The following is an 18,317-nucleotide window of genomic DNA, read 5'->3' as shown; positions in this document are numbered from 1 at the left end:
GTTGTCCCCAGAAAAGTAATAGAGGGGAAATCTTCCAATCGGGACACTAGTTCTGGTGACCTTCCCTTGATTTTCAGGGTTTTCCTCTCACTTCCTGTTTCCAATGAGGGACAGGGAGTAAAGGGGAAATATCCCCAATGGGACACAGATGGCAAAAAATAAATTGACAGGGGTTATGGCCCTCCCTTACTCCTTTACTCTATCCTAAATTAAAAAAAAAATTGCCTATAGTTCTACATTAAAACTGAGGGTTTCGTATAATTTTAATAAATAGCTCTCTGGCATAACAAATAAAGTTCCTGGAGTTTGAGAATCACTATTATTACCCCTCCACCCAACACATCCCTGTTTATTGGCTGTGTGCTTCCATTTAATGCTGTGAATACTTTCTTTCTCCACATCCCTTTTTCTGTTCCTTTTTCTGCTGTCGGAGCTTCTATTCAGCTTATTGCAGCAAATCTGGCCCTATATAAAGTGTGTGCACTGTGATTGAAAGTAGAGGTACTTTACCCATACTGTCATACAGGGGGCAGCATCCGTATCCTACGCTCCCCCAGTCTCCCCGGCTGCCCCTCTACATGGCTAACATCCTGTGTAAGCTTTCAATCTACATTGTAGGCTCCCATGTGACAACCCTCAGGCTTGATGATTGGCCACTCATGCATCAAATGCTGCATTGAAGGGAGGCAGGTGTCTTCTACCCCCCATATCTGCTAGTACCAGGGATTTCTCGGGGCCATGGATCTGTGGAGAGCATGGAAAGTACATGGAAAGAGCCTGTTTACACTGCCTTATGAAAAGTGAGCCTATCCCACTGACATATGAAAAGTGAGCCTATCCCACTGACTTATGAAAAGTGAGCCTATCCCACTGACTTATGAAAAGTGAGCCTATCCCACTGACATATGAAAAGTGAGCCTATCCCACTGACTTATGAAAAGTGAGCCTATCCCACTGACTTATGAAAAGTGAGCCTATCCCACTGACATATGAAAAGTGAGCCTATCCCACTGACATATGAAAAGTGAGCCTATCCCACTGACATATGAAAAGTGAGCCTGTCCCACTGACATATGAAAAGTGAGCCTATCCCACTGACTTATGAAAAGTGAGCCTATCCCACTGACTTATGAAAAGTGAGCCTATCCCACTGACATATGAAAAGTGAGCCTATCCCACTGACATATGAAAAGTGAGCCTATCCCACTGACATATGAAAAGTGAGCCTATCCCACTGACATATGAAAAGTGAGCCTGTCCCACTGACATATGAAAAGTGAGCCTGTCCCACTGACATATGAAAAGTGAGCCTATCCCACTGACATATGAAAAGTGAGCCTGTCCCCCTGACTTATGAAAAGTGAGCCTATCCCACGGACACATGAAAAGTGAGCCTATCCCACTGACTTATGAAAAGTGAGCCTGTCCCACTGACATATGAAAAGTGAGCCTGTCCCACTGCCTTATGAAAAGTGAGCCTATCCCACTGCCTTATGAAAAGTGAGCCTATCCCTTTGCTCAGTATGTGTATGACACATTTTTACTTTAGGGCTCGTTCACGCATGCGGCAGCCCCTGCCACCCCTCTACAAAGCGATCTGCAGTGGACCACTTTTCAGAGGGTGTTTGCCAGGAATTGAGGTAATAAATTGCCTACTCTCCACCTGATTTAACCCTGTAAATGCCACACCGGTTCGGCCCCTTAGACTTGCATTGGTCACGTTTGGAGAATGCAAAATGCTGTTTAATTTTTGCCAAGCCCGCGAAGGACAGCGCCGTGTACAGCTCTCAGCAGTTACACACATTGCTTGAGGCAGGTGGTTGGCAACAATAAAGCCGTGCACGGCTCAACCCCCTGATTTTACTGCCCCCTAGCTGCACTTGTGAACGAAGCCTTACACTTGTATTGTTCAGTCCTAAGGCCTGGCTCACACCTATGCATTTTTTAGTGCATTTTTCAGTTTTGCAGAAACACACTACAGTCCATTTAACATGGTTTTCTTCCGGTCCCATTCACATCTGTGCATTTTATGGAAAGGGCCAGGGACTTTTTTTCTGGTTTTTGGTTCCATAGACTTCAATGGATCAAAAAATGTTTATTGAAAAACGCAAAATGCACCTGGAATATGCAAACTGCAACCTGCATAGGTGTGAGCCAGGCCTAAGGGGATCCTATATCATTATTTATATGATTAAAACCCATGTGCTCCATATTATGTAAGGCCCAACTGAAATCCTGAGCCCTGGTTCACACTGAAGCGGTTTTGGATTTGTTTCAGAACACACCAAATCGCATATCAAGTGAGATAACATAGATTTCTATAGATGTCATTCACGCTTGTGCGTTCCAAATCTGATGCAACTTTCAGAAGGGTCCTGTGCATGTTTGGTGCGATGTGGTGCGTTCTAGAGCCCCTTAGGCTTAAATTTGAACACCTATGTGATTTGAATGCAGTTTTAATTCAACAGCAATTTCAGTGCGTTTTTCTAAGACTGTATTTGTGAGGTCCTTTAGAGAGAGATTTTGGCCAGAACAGAGTCCAGTCACTTTAAAATGGTACCAGAATCGCATTGCAACTGCTCCTCAAACGCATAGAAATCGCACCGCATCCGTGTGAACCAGGGCTGAAAGATTTTGTATGAGGAGTGAGCCATTCCAGTCTGGCTTTGGGGATACCCTAATATAGAGGACTCTTTTCAAAACCAACTGATTTGGCAAACCTTTAAAATATTTTCTGTATTATTTGTATTGAATTATTGTTTTTTCTCAGGCCTTTGTGCGTACGAGGAGAAGAGGTTCCGATCCTCTTCATTCACGTTCAGGCCGTCCAGCTCCTCTAGTGAAACTGGTAGGAAATGTGTTTCTTTTATCAATGTATTTGTTTCTGCCCTCTTTTCCTCCCATTTACTCTTAATATATACCCCAATCAAATATCCATAAACTTGGTGCTTCGGTTTTTTAACATGACAGTATGTAATATGTATAGGCACTTAGTGTTAGTAAAACGGTATAAACCCAAAAACAAAAATGTTATATATGTCTGTTTACTAATATTTAGATGTTATAGCTGCCTTAGTTTTCTATATTTAGGCTTTTTTCCTTTTTCACCTGCTGATCTGCCGAGTAACACTTCCTGTCTTAGGATGTCTCCACTCTGGATGGAGCATCGGAGACGCCTTTGTATGCAGGCAGTGCAAATTGGCCCTAAAAGCTGACCATTGTCACTGTTAAATGACTTGTCTCAACCCCCTAGCTGCCACGTTTGCTGGACAGCTTGGTGTGTTTAACCACTTAAGCCTGGAGGATTTGGCTGCTAAACGACCAGAGGGTATTTTGCGATTCGGCACTGCGTGACTTTAACGGACAATTGCGCGGTCGTGCGACGCTGTACCTAAACAAATTTGGCGTCCTTTTTTTCCCACAAACAGAGCTTTCTTTTGGTGGTATTTGATCACCTGTGCGATTTTTTGATCACGCGCTATAAACAAAAAAAGAGCGTAAATTTTGCAAAAATAGCAATATTTTTCCTTTTTTTTATATGAAATTCCCCCCCAAAAAAATGTAAAAATCAAAATTTTTTTAATATTTTCGGCCAATTTGTTTTATGCTACCTATGTTTGGTAAAAAAAATCGCAAAAAGCGTATTTTGATTGGTTTGCGCAAAAGTTATTGCGTTTACTAACAAAGGGAAAGATTTTTGTCATTTTTGTTGTTTTTTTTTTTAACGCGTAATGGCGGCGATCTGCGATTTTTTTTTTTTTTTTTTTTGCGGTACTGCGACATTGCGGCGGACAGATCGGACCCTTGACTGACATTTTTGACACTTTTGGGGTTACCAGTGACATTTCTACAGTAATCAGTGCTATATATATGCACTGTTACTGTAAAAATACACTGGTAGTGAAGGGGTTAACTTTATTTGAGAGGGAGGGGCTGTGTGTGTCCCTAGGGGCGTGATTCTAACTGTGATTGGCTGTGGCTTCAACTGTATGCAGAGTGATCAATGGATCTACATAGTAGATCCATATGATCATCTCTCATACAGAGAGGAGAATGACAGGCAGCTTGTTTACACAAGCTGCCTGACTTTCTCCCTCTCCCCCGCCGATCGCAGAGTGGCCGGCGGCGATCGGGTCCGCCGGTCACACGCGGGGGGGTCCGTGACCACGCGGGAGCGCGCCTCCGGCGGCGCGCGCTCGCTCCCTAAACCCTCACAGGCGAGCGACGTAGACCTACGTCACTTTGCCTGTGAGGGGCTGACCGCCGCCGTAGATAGTCGTGCGGCGGTCGGCAAGTGGTTAACCACCTCTACACCGGAGACTTTCACCCCATTCCTGCCCACGCCAGTTTTCAGCTTTCAGCGCTGTCACAATTGTGCGGTAATGTAACACGTATCTATTAAAGTTTTCATATTTCTTTCACACAAATGGAGCTTTCTTTTGGTGATATTTATTTATTCACCATTGTTTGTTTAGCAAAAAAAAAGGTAAAAAGACTGAACATTTTGGGGAAAAAAACCCTTTCTTCATTTTGGTTGTAAAATTTTGCAAATAGGTAATTTTTCTTCTTCACTGGTGTGGGCTGAGGGGGGGCTGCCCTGGTGTGGGCTGAGGGGGGGCTGCCCTGGTGTGGGCTGAGGGGGGGCTGCCCTGGTGTGGGCTGAGGGGGGGCTGCCCTGGTGTGGGCTGAGGGGGGGGCTGCGCTGGTGTGGGCTGAGGGGGGCTGCACTGGTGTGGGCTGAGGGGGGGCTGCGCTGGTGTGGGCTGAGGGGGGGCTGCGCTGGTGTGGGCTGAGGGGGGGCTGCGCTGGTGTGGGCTGAGGGGGGGCTGCGCTGGTGTGGGCTGAGGGGGGGCTGCGCTGGTGTGGGCTGAGGGGGGGCTGCACTGGTGTGGGCTGAGGGGGGGCTGCGCTGGTGTGGGCTGAGGGGGGGGCTGCGCTGGTGTGGGCTGAGGGGGGGGCTGCGCTGGTGTGGGCTGAGGGGGGCTGCACTGATGTGGGCTGAGGGGGGGCTGCACTGGTGTGGGCTCAGGGGGGGCTGCACTGGTGTGGGCTCAGGGGGGGCTGCACTGGTTAGAATAAAGTAGATTTCTTCTTCACTAATGGGCACTGATATGTTGCACTGATGTGCACGCACTGATAGGCTGCACTGATAGGCTGCACTGATAGGCTGCACTGATAGGCTGCACTGATGGGCTGCACTGATGGGCTGCACTGATGGGCTGCACTGATGGGCTGCACTGATGGGCTGCACTGATAGGCTGCACTGATGGGCACTGATAGGCTGCACTGATTAGAAAAAAGTAATTAAGGAGTAACTAAAAACATAACTTTTTTTCTGTTTTGGATAATTTAGGCTGGCTATACACTAGTAGAATTTTGTATTTAAGAAAGTTTTTTCAATTTCCTAATCATTCGAGGGATCAAATGTTCATTTGACTTTGACCACAGTGACGAGAAAATGTGAAGGAGCAGGATGGAACTTTTATTTTTTTTTTTCAAACAAATTATTTTTTTAGAGTATGTGGTTGGTTCAGCAAAGTAAAATTTAGTTTCAAAATTGTTCCAAAATCCAAAATTGTTAAAAGCAAACAATTTTTTTAAAGCACATTAAATATACTGAGAGTTTTCATATTAAAGTTCATCCAAAAATCTATTGGGAATGATCTGCTAAAGAACCTGTGTTTTTTTTTTTATTGTGAAGATTATCACTCCCAGCCCCTAGATACTCAACCGGAAGTAAGAAGAAATCTCCCCTTAGTGAGGGGTAAATGCTCTCTTAGGTGTCCTTGTTGGAGGATTTTTTTGCTTTTCTCCTGTCCCAGTGAGAATTGTAACATTTTAGGTTTCCTATCACTTTCACACCCAGTGAAAATAACTCGGAAAAACACAGTGGGGAAGATTTACTAAAACTGATGCAGCTATGCATAGTAACCAATTAGCTTCAGCTTGTTCAATTAAAGTGTCACTAAACCCACCTCCTAAAATCTATCAATAAATGTTGCATTACATGCTGTTCATACTCGCAGCCCATTAACACTGCCGCGACAGGATTTTGTGGGGCGACCTGTGAAGTCGCGGTGCACGCTGTGCACTGCGACCTCAGCACGACTTGCACGGACTTCATATAATTGAAGTCAATGCAAGTCGCCTCCAGGTCGCCCCAAAGTAGTACAGGACCCTTTTTCTAAGTCGGAGCGACTTGTGTCGCTCCAATTAGAACGGGTCCTGTACTATTCAATGGCGAGCGACTGCGACTTGTCAGGCGACCAAGTCGCCTGACAAGTCGCGCTAGTGTGAATGGACCCTTAGTCACTATGAGATTAGTTTTCTGTATTCTGCAAAAAAACTGGTTGATTCTGTTACTCTCTCTCTCCACCTTCTTCTGTTCATGTTTCCAATTCAGCTAGAGATTTTGCAGCTGTGGTGGCAACTCTGCACATGCTCAGTTTTCAGTGAGTTTCTATGCTGAGCATTTCCTCCCTATCACATCTGAGCAGCCCGTGTCGACTGAAGAGTGATACATGTGGGCGCATACACAGTGGTAAATAACAGCCCCCTCCCTCCCTCCTCCATGCCCACTAACCAGCTAAACACAATGGGGGTGGAATATTTCATGTAGATTGATGGAGGCTTCATCTCCCTCTTTTTCTAAGACAGAGGGCTGACAGCCTGTGACTGGCCGAAATCCATCCTCACCCTGTTATTGCCAAAAAATAATAAAAATTTGATTTCAAATATTTATTTGTATGACTATTTAAAACAGTTTATTGATATTAATTCTTTATTTTTTACTCTGTATTCCAAAGGCTGTTTTTTTTTATTTTGAACATGTGACCAGCAGAAGAGGACTAGAAGCTCCTCCTGCTTATGTTTCCCTGCAGACAGGCTGGGAAAGATCTGGGTCATGTGACAGCTATAAATCGATTAGGAAAAAGGTACTTTTTTTTTTTTTTTTTTTTTTTTCTTTTCAAACATTCATGGTTTATTAATAGAAATATGCCATACAGATTTAAAGACAGATGAGCCAATGAAAGGTTTTGTACAAGTGAAATATGATCAGTCACAACATTTCACAGTATGGCAGAGAAAATGCAGTCATCAGATGTTTTTTTTTTTTTTTTTATTATTAAAATAATTACATTGCCTTTTTCCACATACGGAAATAAAAGTGACAATGTAAAGTTAACAGTAAGTATTTAGTATCACTTTAAGCTTTTACAATAAATCCTAGAAGCTGATTTTTTTCCATGCAGAGCTGCATCAGATTTTTTCTTCTTTTTTCTTTTTTTTTTTTTTTTTATAATCTACCCCAGATAGTGAATCGCCATCTGCAATTTTTAACTATTCTTCTCTTTATCCAAAACTAGAAAAAAAAAAAAGGAAAACGTTTTTTAGCTTTTTATATAATTTATAAAATGTATAATATATATATATATGACCTGTTTTGGGTTTTTTTTTTTCATGCTGCATCTTTCATGTGTTTTTCCATTGTTTTTCAGGCCCAAGTGAAAAAAGAGTGCGTTCCTCTTCCTTCAGCCTTCTGACCGCCTTTCCTCCAAATCAGCCAGGTAACAGCAGCCGTTCTACAACCTGAACCATGGAAGAGCCCAGAGGCAATGCAGAGACTCAATTCAATTCACCTGTCATTGCTCGCCACTTCTTATCTTTTCACATTGCCAGGAGGAAGGATAGATGTCAGATAATTGCAGAATTCTTTCTGTCTTCATCTGCAAACATTGTGGGGCAGACTGGTTTAAGCTGGCCGTGCCCTGATCAAAATTCCAAATTTCGTACAGTATGTAGCCATCCCCGCTTGACTAAAGTCGATCAGATGAGGGACAGTCTAGAAAATTTTCCTCGGTCACACAGATTCAAATGCACTAAAATCTATTGCGTTACACTGCGTTTTTGCAATTAAATTTGCATTAAAGCGAGCAGGGCACGGAAAACTCAGTGCAGTAGGTAGTCCGAAGGAGCTGAGAGGGGCTATTTGTCTACTCTGCAAAACACTGAAAAGTGCGAAAAAATACACTTGGTGTGAAGAAGCTCTAATCTTGTTAGTCAAACTTCTTCTTTTAACCCTTTAGCTACCAGAGCCAGTTAAAAAAAAAAAAAAAAAAAAATAGGCCTGCAGATTAGTTAAAACCCACAGTCATGTATATTCTGAAACGGTTACCTTAGAGAATAAAATGGTGGTAATTCCAAATTTTTATATCGCACAATGTTAGCGCAATTGTTTATAAAGCTAAAATTTTCAGTAAAATAATCACCAAAAGTAATTTCTCTAGCGCTCATCGACAGACGTAGTCCTCGGTGATACACCACCTTCGGGTTATGTTACCTCCGCAGGAGCAGGACTAGACAGGAAATTAAAAAGCTCTGGCCACACCCTAGGGGCAGTCCCAGAGGGTATATCCTCTCTCTCTCTGCCTCAGCAAATCAGTTATTTTCTGTCTAGTTAGGAGTAAGGACCTAGACACCTTGCTGGGATCTTAGGTCCTGGCAAGAATTTTTTCTTAAAGGATTTTTTTAGACAGCTTTTTTCTCCAGTGTTCCTGTGAGATCTTCAAGCAAGAAAGCTGAACTGGGCGACGGGCTGGATGTTGAGATCCGGTGGTCACCCCAGTTCAGCCTACGAGCGCGTGCAGGCCATAGCTCCGCGCTGGGTCGGCCGCGACAAAGTCCCATTAAAGGACTGTCCACGCGAGTTAAACGTCTCGCCGAAACGCCAAAGACCATGAGTCACGGCGTCCGTATCGGTCGACAGCCCTCCCGCCCCGGTGGAGAGGGGTACTGTCAGGAGTTGGTGCCCGCCTGGTTCCGGTATGGTGAGTAGTATGTTCCCCCTTTTTCCCTGACGGGTTTTGTGGTGAACGCGGGCCCCTCTCTGTATGGTAAGAAAGAGTCCTTTCTATCCTATAACATGTCACAAATCCTCCTACTTTGAGTGTGATTTATGTGTGCAAAAGCCAGGAGGCTTGGCTTGGGAGCTAACAATCTATTGTATACATGTTTTAAAGATGTAATCTGTGGCATTCTGGGAATCTTATGGGTTGAGTATAAGCTACCTACCAGTCAGAAGCCACGGACATGTAGACTGCCTTCCAAATCAGATCTCCAGCTATTAGCAGGCCTCCCGAACGGCCACGCGGTCCGCCAGGGCCGGTACCGCCAACCACGCCATATCCCCATGCAGAGAGAGTGTTGTGTGCCCTGCAGCACACCGCTATTCAGTTTAGGCCGCCGCCATTTTTTTTGCTGGATCGCACGAGCCGCCATTTTGGCGTAGCCTCGTGTCTCCAGCATGGGGGCGGCCATGTTTGAGGTGATCCTACACCTCGTGGAGCTTGGGGGAGGCGCCGGAAGGCGTGCAGAGGGGCGGAGCCGCCTCCTTTCTTCCTGGGCAGCCAGCCAAAAGACTTCCTGTTTGTCAAGACAGCGCTGTAAGCTGTTGCAGTTTAACTCTGAGCATCAAGTGGTGAGCCTGGGGGTCTATCTCTCTCTCTCTCGATCGATAGGGATCCCTAAGCAGGTAACACTAAGGGGCTTTTTTTGTGGCGCTGGGGGTCAGAAAAAAAAAAAAAAAAAAAAGTTTTTTCTTTACTTTTGAATTATATTATCCAGGAAGTAACTGGAGTTATTATGGACCCTGCCACACATATTCCCCCACCTGTTTCCCTCGAGGGGGCCTCGGGACCCACCGGTGCACAGAGTATAGAGTCATTTACAGCAATTTTGGAGTCTATGGTGGCTCGGGTGGAGGCGGCCTGTCAGGGACGGGGGTCAAGGAAGCGACCCCCGCCTACCCCTATACCATCTGACACCTCTGACTCCGATTCAGAGATGGTCACGGCAGTTGCAGGTTCCTCTGCAAGGGCTGTTATCCCAGGTAAAGCCCCCTCAGACAGTGAGGAGGACGCTTCTTCTCTTGCTATAATTCAGGAAGAAGCATTGGTGGACGCACTAGTTGTGGCAGGGCAAGAAACCTTAAAACTTGAGGCTTTACCGGCAGAGGCAACTGAAACAGAGAGGCCTTTTGGGACTAATAAGCCCATCAAGACGGCGAAGGCTTTTCCTGTACCTAAATGTTTTGGTAATCAGATTAAAGGAGAATGGGAGCATTCTAAACGTACCTTTACTATTTCCAAGCGTATTGCTAGACGCTATCCGTTTGAGGAATCCATCATTAAGAAATGGACGGTACCACCAGTCGTGGATCCGCCTATTTCCAGGCTGAATAAAGCCACGGTTATTCCAGTGGAGGACACTTCGTCCTTTAAGGATCCGGTGGATCGAAAGATAGAAGCAGAGTCCCGCACTATCTTTTCTCTGATAGGGTCAGCATTTAGACCAGTAATTGTTATTGGTCTAGTTTCCCAGACACTTACGGAATGGGCGAAAATGGTACGCCAAGATCTTAGGGGAAAAGATATTCCCCAGGAGACATCTGATTTGATGGAACAGATCATACAAGGGCTACGGTTTATCTGTGACGCAGCCTTGGACACTACTCCCTTATTAGGGCATGCATCTATGTCAGCGGTGATCCTCAGACGTGTGCTGTGGTTAAAATGCTGGTCAGCTGACCTAGGTTCCAAAAAGACCTTGACCAATCTCCCCTTTCAGGGGAATCGTCTATTTGGAGCCAACCTAGATGAAATCATTAAGGATGCCACTGGGGGCAAGAGCACTTTTTTGCCACAGGCTGCAAAAGCTAAGGGACCTCGCAACAAGCGAGGACCTTTCTTTACCGCCCATAAAGGGCGCCCGGCTGGTACTAGCGGGAAAGGCAAGACTCCTCCAGGAGGGTTCAAGAAGGGGACCAACCCAGCCAAACCCGAAGCAAAGGAGTACACAGCCTGAAGGTGCGCCCCCACCCGGTTTCAGGTTGGGGGGACGTTTTCACCGGTATTCAGGACATTAGATCGAGCATCAACCACTACTACCGGTGCGATTCTTCCCTTCCAACATTTAAGTACCACAGGTAGCGGTAGTTACCGTTCCCTGAAAAGATCTTTTCCTTTACCTTTTCCTAAGATTAGTCCCGATACCTCACAGGAATCGGATCTGGTTGACCAGATAGGCCAAGTAGCCTCTAGTCGGGTGACTTCGGTCCCTGAGGTTCAACCAGAAAAGATCACCTTTCCTGATAACTATCAGGTATCTGATAAATGTGTGGGAACAGAAAACGACCAGACTTTCTCGGATGGTCGGGGCCAGATAGCTCTAGGGACGCCTGGTTCAGATCCAATCAGCGCCAGTGGTCCTAGAAATTCTAGGCTGGCCTCCTCAAGCCGGCCTGGCCGACTTGGACATGTTAGTCGCAGACGTTCCGTGGGAACTTCGTCTCAGGGAGTGTCTGTGGTCTCAAGGACCAATTTACCTTCGTGCTGTACAGTCGCTGGTTTTAATGGCCTGGCCATTGAGACCCAAGTACTGAAGGACAGAGGTTTGTCTACTTCAGTCATTCCTACCCTTATTAAAGCAAGGAAAGCGACTTCCAGCAAAGTCTATTATCACACATGGAAGACTTATATTGCGTGGTGCGAATCTTTAGGATTTCCTCCACGTACCTATTCGGTGACTCGTATATTGGCCTTTTTGCAACAAGGGGTTGAGCAGAAGCTAGCCTTGAGCACCATCAAGGGTCAAGTTTCAGCATTAGCAATCTTCTTTCAGAAGCCTTTAGCTACCAAATCCTTGGTGCGGAATTTCATCCAGGGGGTGCGGCACCTGGCTCCTCCAGTCCGCGCGCCCTTACCGCCCTGGGATCTTAATTTGGTTTTGTCGGTTCTACAGAAACCTCCCTTTGAAAACATCAGGGAGATTCCCGTGCTTACTTTATCCCAGAAGGTGGCCTTCTTGGTGGCTATTACTTCTGCTCGCAGGGTGTCAGAACTGGCTGCATTATCATGCCAGTCACCATACCTAGTGATTCATAGGGATAAGGTAGTACTTCATCCTAAGCCATCTTTTCTTCCCAAGGTGGTTTCAGATTTTCATCTGAATGAAGATATTGTACTACCTTCCTTGTGTCCTCAGCCCAAGCATCATCGGGAACATGCGTTGCATTCCTTAGATGTGGTTCGGGCAATCAGGGTATACCTGAAAGCTACGGAATCATTCCGTAAGACGGATTCACTTTTTGTGATCACGGATGGCCCCAGAAAGGGTTTGCCTGCATCTGCCGCGACCATTGCCAAATGGATTAGACAAACGGTGGTACAGGCTTATTCTATTAAGGGTCAGAGTCCTCCGTTCCCTGTTAGGGCGCACTCCACTCGAGCGCTCAGTACTTCCTGGGCCTTTCGCCATCAGGCGTCAGTGGTCCAGGTATGTAAGGCGGCCACCTGGTCGTCGGTACATACCTTTACAAAATTCTATAAAATTGATGTGACGGCATCGGCGGATGCCTCATTTGGCCGCAAGGTTTTGCAGGCCGCAATTTGAGGAGACCGGTGGTCTACCTCGAGGGTTTTTTTCTGTTTGAAAAAAAAAAAAAAATTGTTTTCTCTTTTTTTTTTGGTTGAGTCTCATCTTTAAGGATGAGCATTGTAAACTTCTAGTTGGCACCGGTTGGGCCTTCTAGATTGGGATTTGATTTCCATTTTCCCACCCCTCAGTTGTGATACTGCTCTGGGACCCACCCGAAGGTGGTGTATCACCGAGGACTACGTCTGTCGATGAGCGCTAGAGAAAAATGGATTTTTGTAAAATCTTACCGTAAAATCCTTTTCTCTTAGCTCATCGACAGACGTAGTCCCCGCCCCTCTGTTTTGGAGTTGGGTTGGGTTAAATTCTCTAAGCACTGCTTTTTCACATAACTGATTTGCTGAGGCAGAGAGAGAGAGGATATACCCTCTGGGACTGCCCCTAGGGTGTGGCCAGAGCTTTTTAATTTCCTGTCTAGTCCTGCTCCTGCGGAGGTAACATAACCCGAAGGTGGTGTATCACCGAGGACTACGTCTGTCGATGAGCTAAGAGAAAAGGATTTTACGGTAAGATTTTACAAAAATCCATTTTTTAGGGCACACAGCCATTATAGGTCAGTAAATTTTTGGTACTATATAAAGGATGAGTTTGCACGTAAATGGATACTAAATATGTCCCATTTTAAAATTGCACGCTGTCTTTAAAACGGCGATCAACTTCAGTATCCAAAATTTTCCACAGGCCATTGTTTGAAAGCCTCTACGGGTCATCATTTTAGAATTAACCATGAATAATGACCCTATAATTACTTCTCTCATCTCAGTGTGCGTTGTGGCACATAACAGGTGTTTACATACATTCCAGGAGGGCTCAAAATGTGTTTCCTTTTTTTATTTTTATTTATTTTTTTAGTGCTAAAGTGTAACTTTGATTTTGTACACTTGTAAACTTTTTTTTTTTTTTTAATCACATAAGAGTACTAAAATTCCCCTATGTAATAGCATTTTGCTATGACAGGTTCTCCACTAAATCTAATGGAGCGCAAATTAGTTTTTTCTTTTAAGTCCATGGTGGTGCAAAAAACCTGAAATGGAAAACCATTAAGTGAACAAAAAAGTGCATGTGAAACGCACAATAAAAAGTGCACTTGAGGGTGAGCTTTAGCCCACCCTCCCGAAGGGGTAGGACCTCTACCCTGATCCCCGGGGGCCCAAGGCTCCTGACAGGGACAAAGGGTTTACAATGGTCTGCCTGGCAGACTCTGCTCTGGGTCAGCCAAAGCCACCATTGAATAGATGGTCGAGGGGCTCTCCTGAAGAGACCACCCCCCCCCCCAAGGGGCAGGGGAAGAAGAATCTAAGGGCCTCACATCCTCACCCTAGACGACAGGGCAAGCGCAAGGACTCACACCCATAATTCAGTAAAGAGAAAACGCACACAAAAGTGAAAGTGAGACAAAGTGTGGGAGAAAAATGAATACCAAAAAAAAGTGGCCGTGCAATAATGCACTGGGCGGGCCCTAAGGCCTAGAAGACAAAAATTGACCTGGACTTAGCCAAAGGGCCCAGCCCTAAAAGCCACAGTGCAGAAAATAATAAATTGGTGGCTGTGACCATGTGCCTGTTCACACAGTGGGGTCCCACACCCAAGTGTTACTAAGAGCACCCCTGGGGCGACCCTTCCCAGGGGGCACAGACACTGCAGACTCTCTGCCTTCCCAGCCCATGGCCAGACAAGGTGGATCCACGCAAATTAGGAGGTATTGGGCTCTTCCAGCTTTCCCGGAGGGATTACTCTCAAGCCCCCAGACCTCCAGCAAGGATACATAGCCAGACACTCCAACCTTGGTCAGGTCAGAATGCCTACACAGCACCCCTACTGGATCACTGATAAGAACAGATCATACATTTGATCTTAGTCAATGGAGTGCATTGTGCTTTATTATCTTCTCCCCGGCCACAGCGGTTAGGGAAAGTGACAGCTGAACACGGAAATGATGAAATTTACATTGATTGCATGTTCATTCCAGCTTGGGGAGATCATTGAATAGAGGTTCGTTGGTCTCCCTCCCCGCTACGCTTTTATAACCCAATTCTTACTCTACCAAAATTTCTAAAAAAAGTTTTGACTTTACATATGCAGTATTCTTTGTTTTCCTTTTACAACAAACTATTGTTATTTTTAGGATACTAAATGTTTGTAGTAAAATTCTTCCATAAATTTTCTTTACAGCATTGAAAAACAATGTGTTCATGCCTTCTACTCTCCTGCAAGAACGAACACAGCAGAACAATAAAGACTCGAGTAAGTGCAAGAAAGAGTTGGTGTGGTTTTTTCTGTGACCGGTCCTGTTTCTGTATTAACTGCTTATAGATATGACCTTACCATTGGGCAGACCAGGTTATAGTAATATGATTGAGAGATGAGGCAGATGACCCCCAGATACCCAACTTTAAGGGGAACATTGTTCAGAAATGTTAAAGTTTCAAAGTTTAAAGTTTTGTCCAGAGCTTGTTTCCTCACCCAGAAATAAGCAACTTCATTACATGTATTCATTTATTACAGGTATTTATATAGTGCCATTAATTTACACAGCACTTATGTATTCAATTTTCCTTATATTACAGTTTATGGACCCATACTGGGGCGACTTTTAGACAGTCATTTACCCTGTCAAGCATGTCTTTGGAGTGTGGGAGGAAACCAGAGTAGGGTAGCACCGGGAGAACATGCTAACTCCATGCAGATAATGTCCTGGCTGGGATTTGCACCGAGGACCCTGGTGGTGCAAGGCAGAAATGAGCCACATGTTGCCCATAACATAAACACAAATGCCCCTCCAAGCCAGAAAGCATGTTTATGGAGTGATCTGCTGTAGGTGGTGTTGGAAAACATCTGACCATCTTTCTATGTCTATGGGCACCTTATGGCCGTGTCACACTGGTGGTTCTGTTTTTGGCCACAGTTTGCAAACAAGAAGGTCACTAAAGAGATAACTTGCCTACTCTATGATGTTGCACCCTCACGGGTTGGAACAATGCAGAATCTCTCTTGCCAGGGAGGGACCTGCAATTGAGCAACATCATAGAAGGAGGTAAGTGTTCCTTGAGTGATCTTGTTATTGGCAACAACTTGCTTGTATGAGATCTACAGATTTTGCTGTTCAGTTTCTATTATCCACAGAGTTCAAAAAAGTATTGTAAATTGTTATAGCTATGCACGTAGCTGCTCATAGACTTTACATTCCATTCAGTTATTTCAGCTTCCACTATTGCCCTATATTACTAAAATTCAGTAAAAATTCCCAAAGCTAAAAATGTGATCTTGGCTTTTACAAATATTGAGAAATGTTGGTTTTGCATCAATCTTAACACCTGGGCTTTATAGAACGAACACAGACTGCTAATCCTTTTAGTGATTGTTTCAAAATTCCGCAGTTATTTTGTAGATTGCTGTTCAATTCCATGTTTAACCACTTTACCACTGAGCCTATTTTTGACACTTTTTGTTTACAAGTTTAAATCAGTATTTTTTGCTAGAAAACTACTTAAAACCCCCAAACATTATATATATATATATATATATATATATATATATATATATATATATATATATAATAGTGTGTGTGTGTGTGTATATATATATATATATATATATATATATATATATATATATATATTTTTAGCAAAGACTCTGGAGAATAAAATGTCGGTCATTGCAATATTTTTTGTCACACGGTATTTGCGCAGCGGTCTTTCAAACACCATTTTTTTGGAAAAAATTACGAAAAATCACATTTCACTGCATTTAAAAAAAACTAAACAGTAAAGTTAGCCCATTTTTTTATATATTGTGAAAGAGGATGTCACGCCAAGTAAATAGATACCCAACATGTTACGGTTCAAAACTGCGCACACCCGCTGAATGGCGACAAACTACGGTCAAAAAAAATCTCCATAGGCGACGTTTTAAAATTTTTTAACGGTTACCAGTTTAGAGTTAGAGTGTAGCTCTTCTTTTTTTTTTTTTTTTTTTAATTATTGCTCACGCTCTGGCGATCGCGGCGATACCTCACGTGTGGTTTGAACAGCCATTTCATTTGCGGTGCGACTTCCTTATACGTTTTCTTTCGTGCGCGAGCTAACGGGGGCGGCTAAATTTTTATTTTTTTTCCTATATTTTTTTTTTCTAATTTTAACATAGGTTTTTTAAAAAAAATAAAAAATCTGCTCACTTTTATTGCTGTCACAAGCAATGTAAACATCCCTTGTGACCGCAATATGCAGTGACAGGTACTCCTTATGGAGGGATCGAGGGTCTAAAAGACCCCAGACCCCTCCCACTACACTTCCATTTATTCAAAACGCCGAAAACTGCATTTTTGAATACAGTCGCTTTTTGAATCTGCTGCCTTTAGCAGCAGAGTAACCCGGACGTGACGTCATGGACGCCGTTCTCCGGGTTACGTCATCGGAGACCCGATTGAAGCCGGGACTCCATCCAGCCGGCGGACATGCCGGCTGGGTGCTCGGGTCTCCCGGTGGGACGGGAGACCCAGGCAGAGCAGCGGGAGGTGGGGGGGACGTCCCCTCCTGCTCGCCGGGGTAACGATCAAGCGGCTCCCAAGCCGCATCGGTCGTTACTGCCGGCTCTAAACGGTACCGGGGTGATGCCTCTAGCTAGAGGCACTACGCCGGTATAACCACGCAAAGTCATCCAACGTAGGTCTACGTGGCTAGACGTTAAGTCAAGTGGTTAACAAAATAATGGTTGATAAAAATAGCTGATTAAGGGTATTGGTAAGCCTAAATCCTATGACTTGGCCCTACAAGTCTGGGGATAGTGGGCTGATTAAAAATAGGGGAATAAAAGTAGTATTTGTGTTGCCCTTCTGAGCCATAACCTGAACTAAGAACAACCACTAATGTTTGGCTGGCTCGCCAATTCAGATACTTTATTTCTCCCACTTTCTAAAAATGAGCCACAGAGCTTGTTCTAGAACAATGGAAAGCAGCTGCTGCAACTGGAGTTCTGATTGGTTGATGTTGGGCACAATACACAATTGCTCCCTTCTAACTTTGTGTAGCTTGGCATTGCCTATAGTCTTGCAGCTAACTCGCCAAATACAAGGGTTAGGAAGAGATCTGCCCACTCATGGATGAGATGTTGGAACACCAAGACCTGTTGTGGTTGTTGTAGACATGTGTGCTACCTTGATCCTTTATTTTGCCCTATAAAAGAAGGAACAACTGGGCTGAGCTCACAGATTTTCCACCAGTTCAGTTGTGCAACCTAAAAGCTTGAAAACAGCCTGATCAACTCAAACTGCCCTTACAATAAGAGCACTGATTGTTATGGTGGACTGTTTATAGGAAACCCCCTCATCTTCTCATGTAGGCTACAACAAATTTAGTTTTCTAAAAAGTAGTGTTTGTGTTGCCCTTCTGAGCCATAACCTGAACTAAGAACAACCGCTAATTTTTGGCTGGCTCGCCAATTCAGATACTTTATTTCTCCCACTTTCTAAAAATGAGCCACAGAGCTTGTTCTAGAACAATGGAAAGCAGCTGCTGCAACTTGAGTTTTGATAGGCTACAACAAATTGTTTTCTGCTTTTACATCTGTGGAATATTTTCACTTGATTTTAAATGAAAATTCTTATTTTGCAGAGGAAATGTTGCATACCTGGACAGTTATAAAACCAGCGACATTACAGCCTCCACAAGTAACTGTGTCTTCGGACATTGAGAATTCACAGACCTGGACTGAAGAGAAGGTAGCTCCTATATCTCCGCATTTGTACAGTGGGTTTTGGCAATTTATGGCATAAAACGAAAAAAGAAAATGTACAAAATGTTGCCTGTAATGACCAGGAAGAGTCCAAA

At 44.3% G+C, this 18,317-nt stretch overlaps 1 protein-coding gene across 2 annotated transcripts in view; it reads left to right on the top strand.

Moving 5' to 3' along the window:
- The window catches only part of RANBP3L (RAN binding protein 3 like), a 92,092-nt gene that overhangs the window by 49,755 nt on the left and 24,020 nt on the right, over positions 1-18,317 (top strand). For both annotated transcript variants that reach the window (XM_082243333.1, XM_082243332.1), the window contains exons 4-7: positions 2,771-2,848; positions 7,500-7,568; positions 14,665-14,736; positions 18,102-18,208. In XM_082243333.1, the coding sequence (XP_082099459.1) occupies positions 2,771-2,848; positions 7,500-7,568; positions 14,665-14,736; positions 18,102-18,208 (326 nt within the window). The remainder of the gene's footprint in view (positions 1-2,770; positions 2,849-7,499; positions 7,569-14,664; positions 14,737-18,101; positions 18,209-18,317) is intronic.

This window comes from Pelophylax lessonae, assembly GCF_965119305.1.
Source record: "Pelophylax lessonae genome assembly, chromosome: 1".
In the NCBI taxonomy this organism is placed as follows: Eukaryota; Metazoa; Chordata; class Amphibia; order Anura; family Ranidae; genus Pelophylax; species Pelophylax lessonae.
Note: the sequence above shows the minus strand (reverse complement) of the source record. Positions and strands in the feature narration are given on the sequence as shown.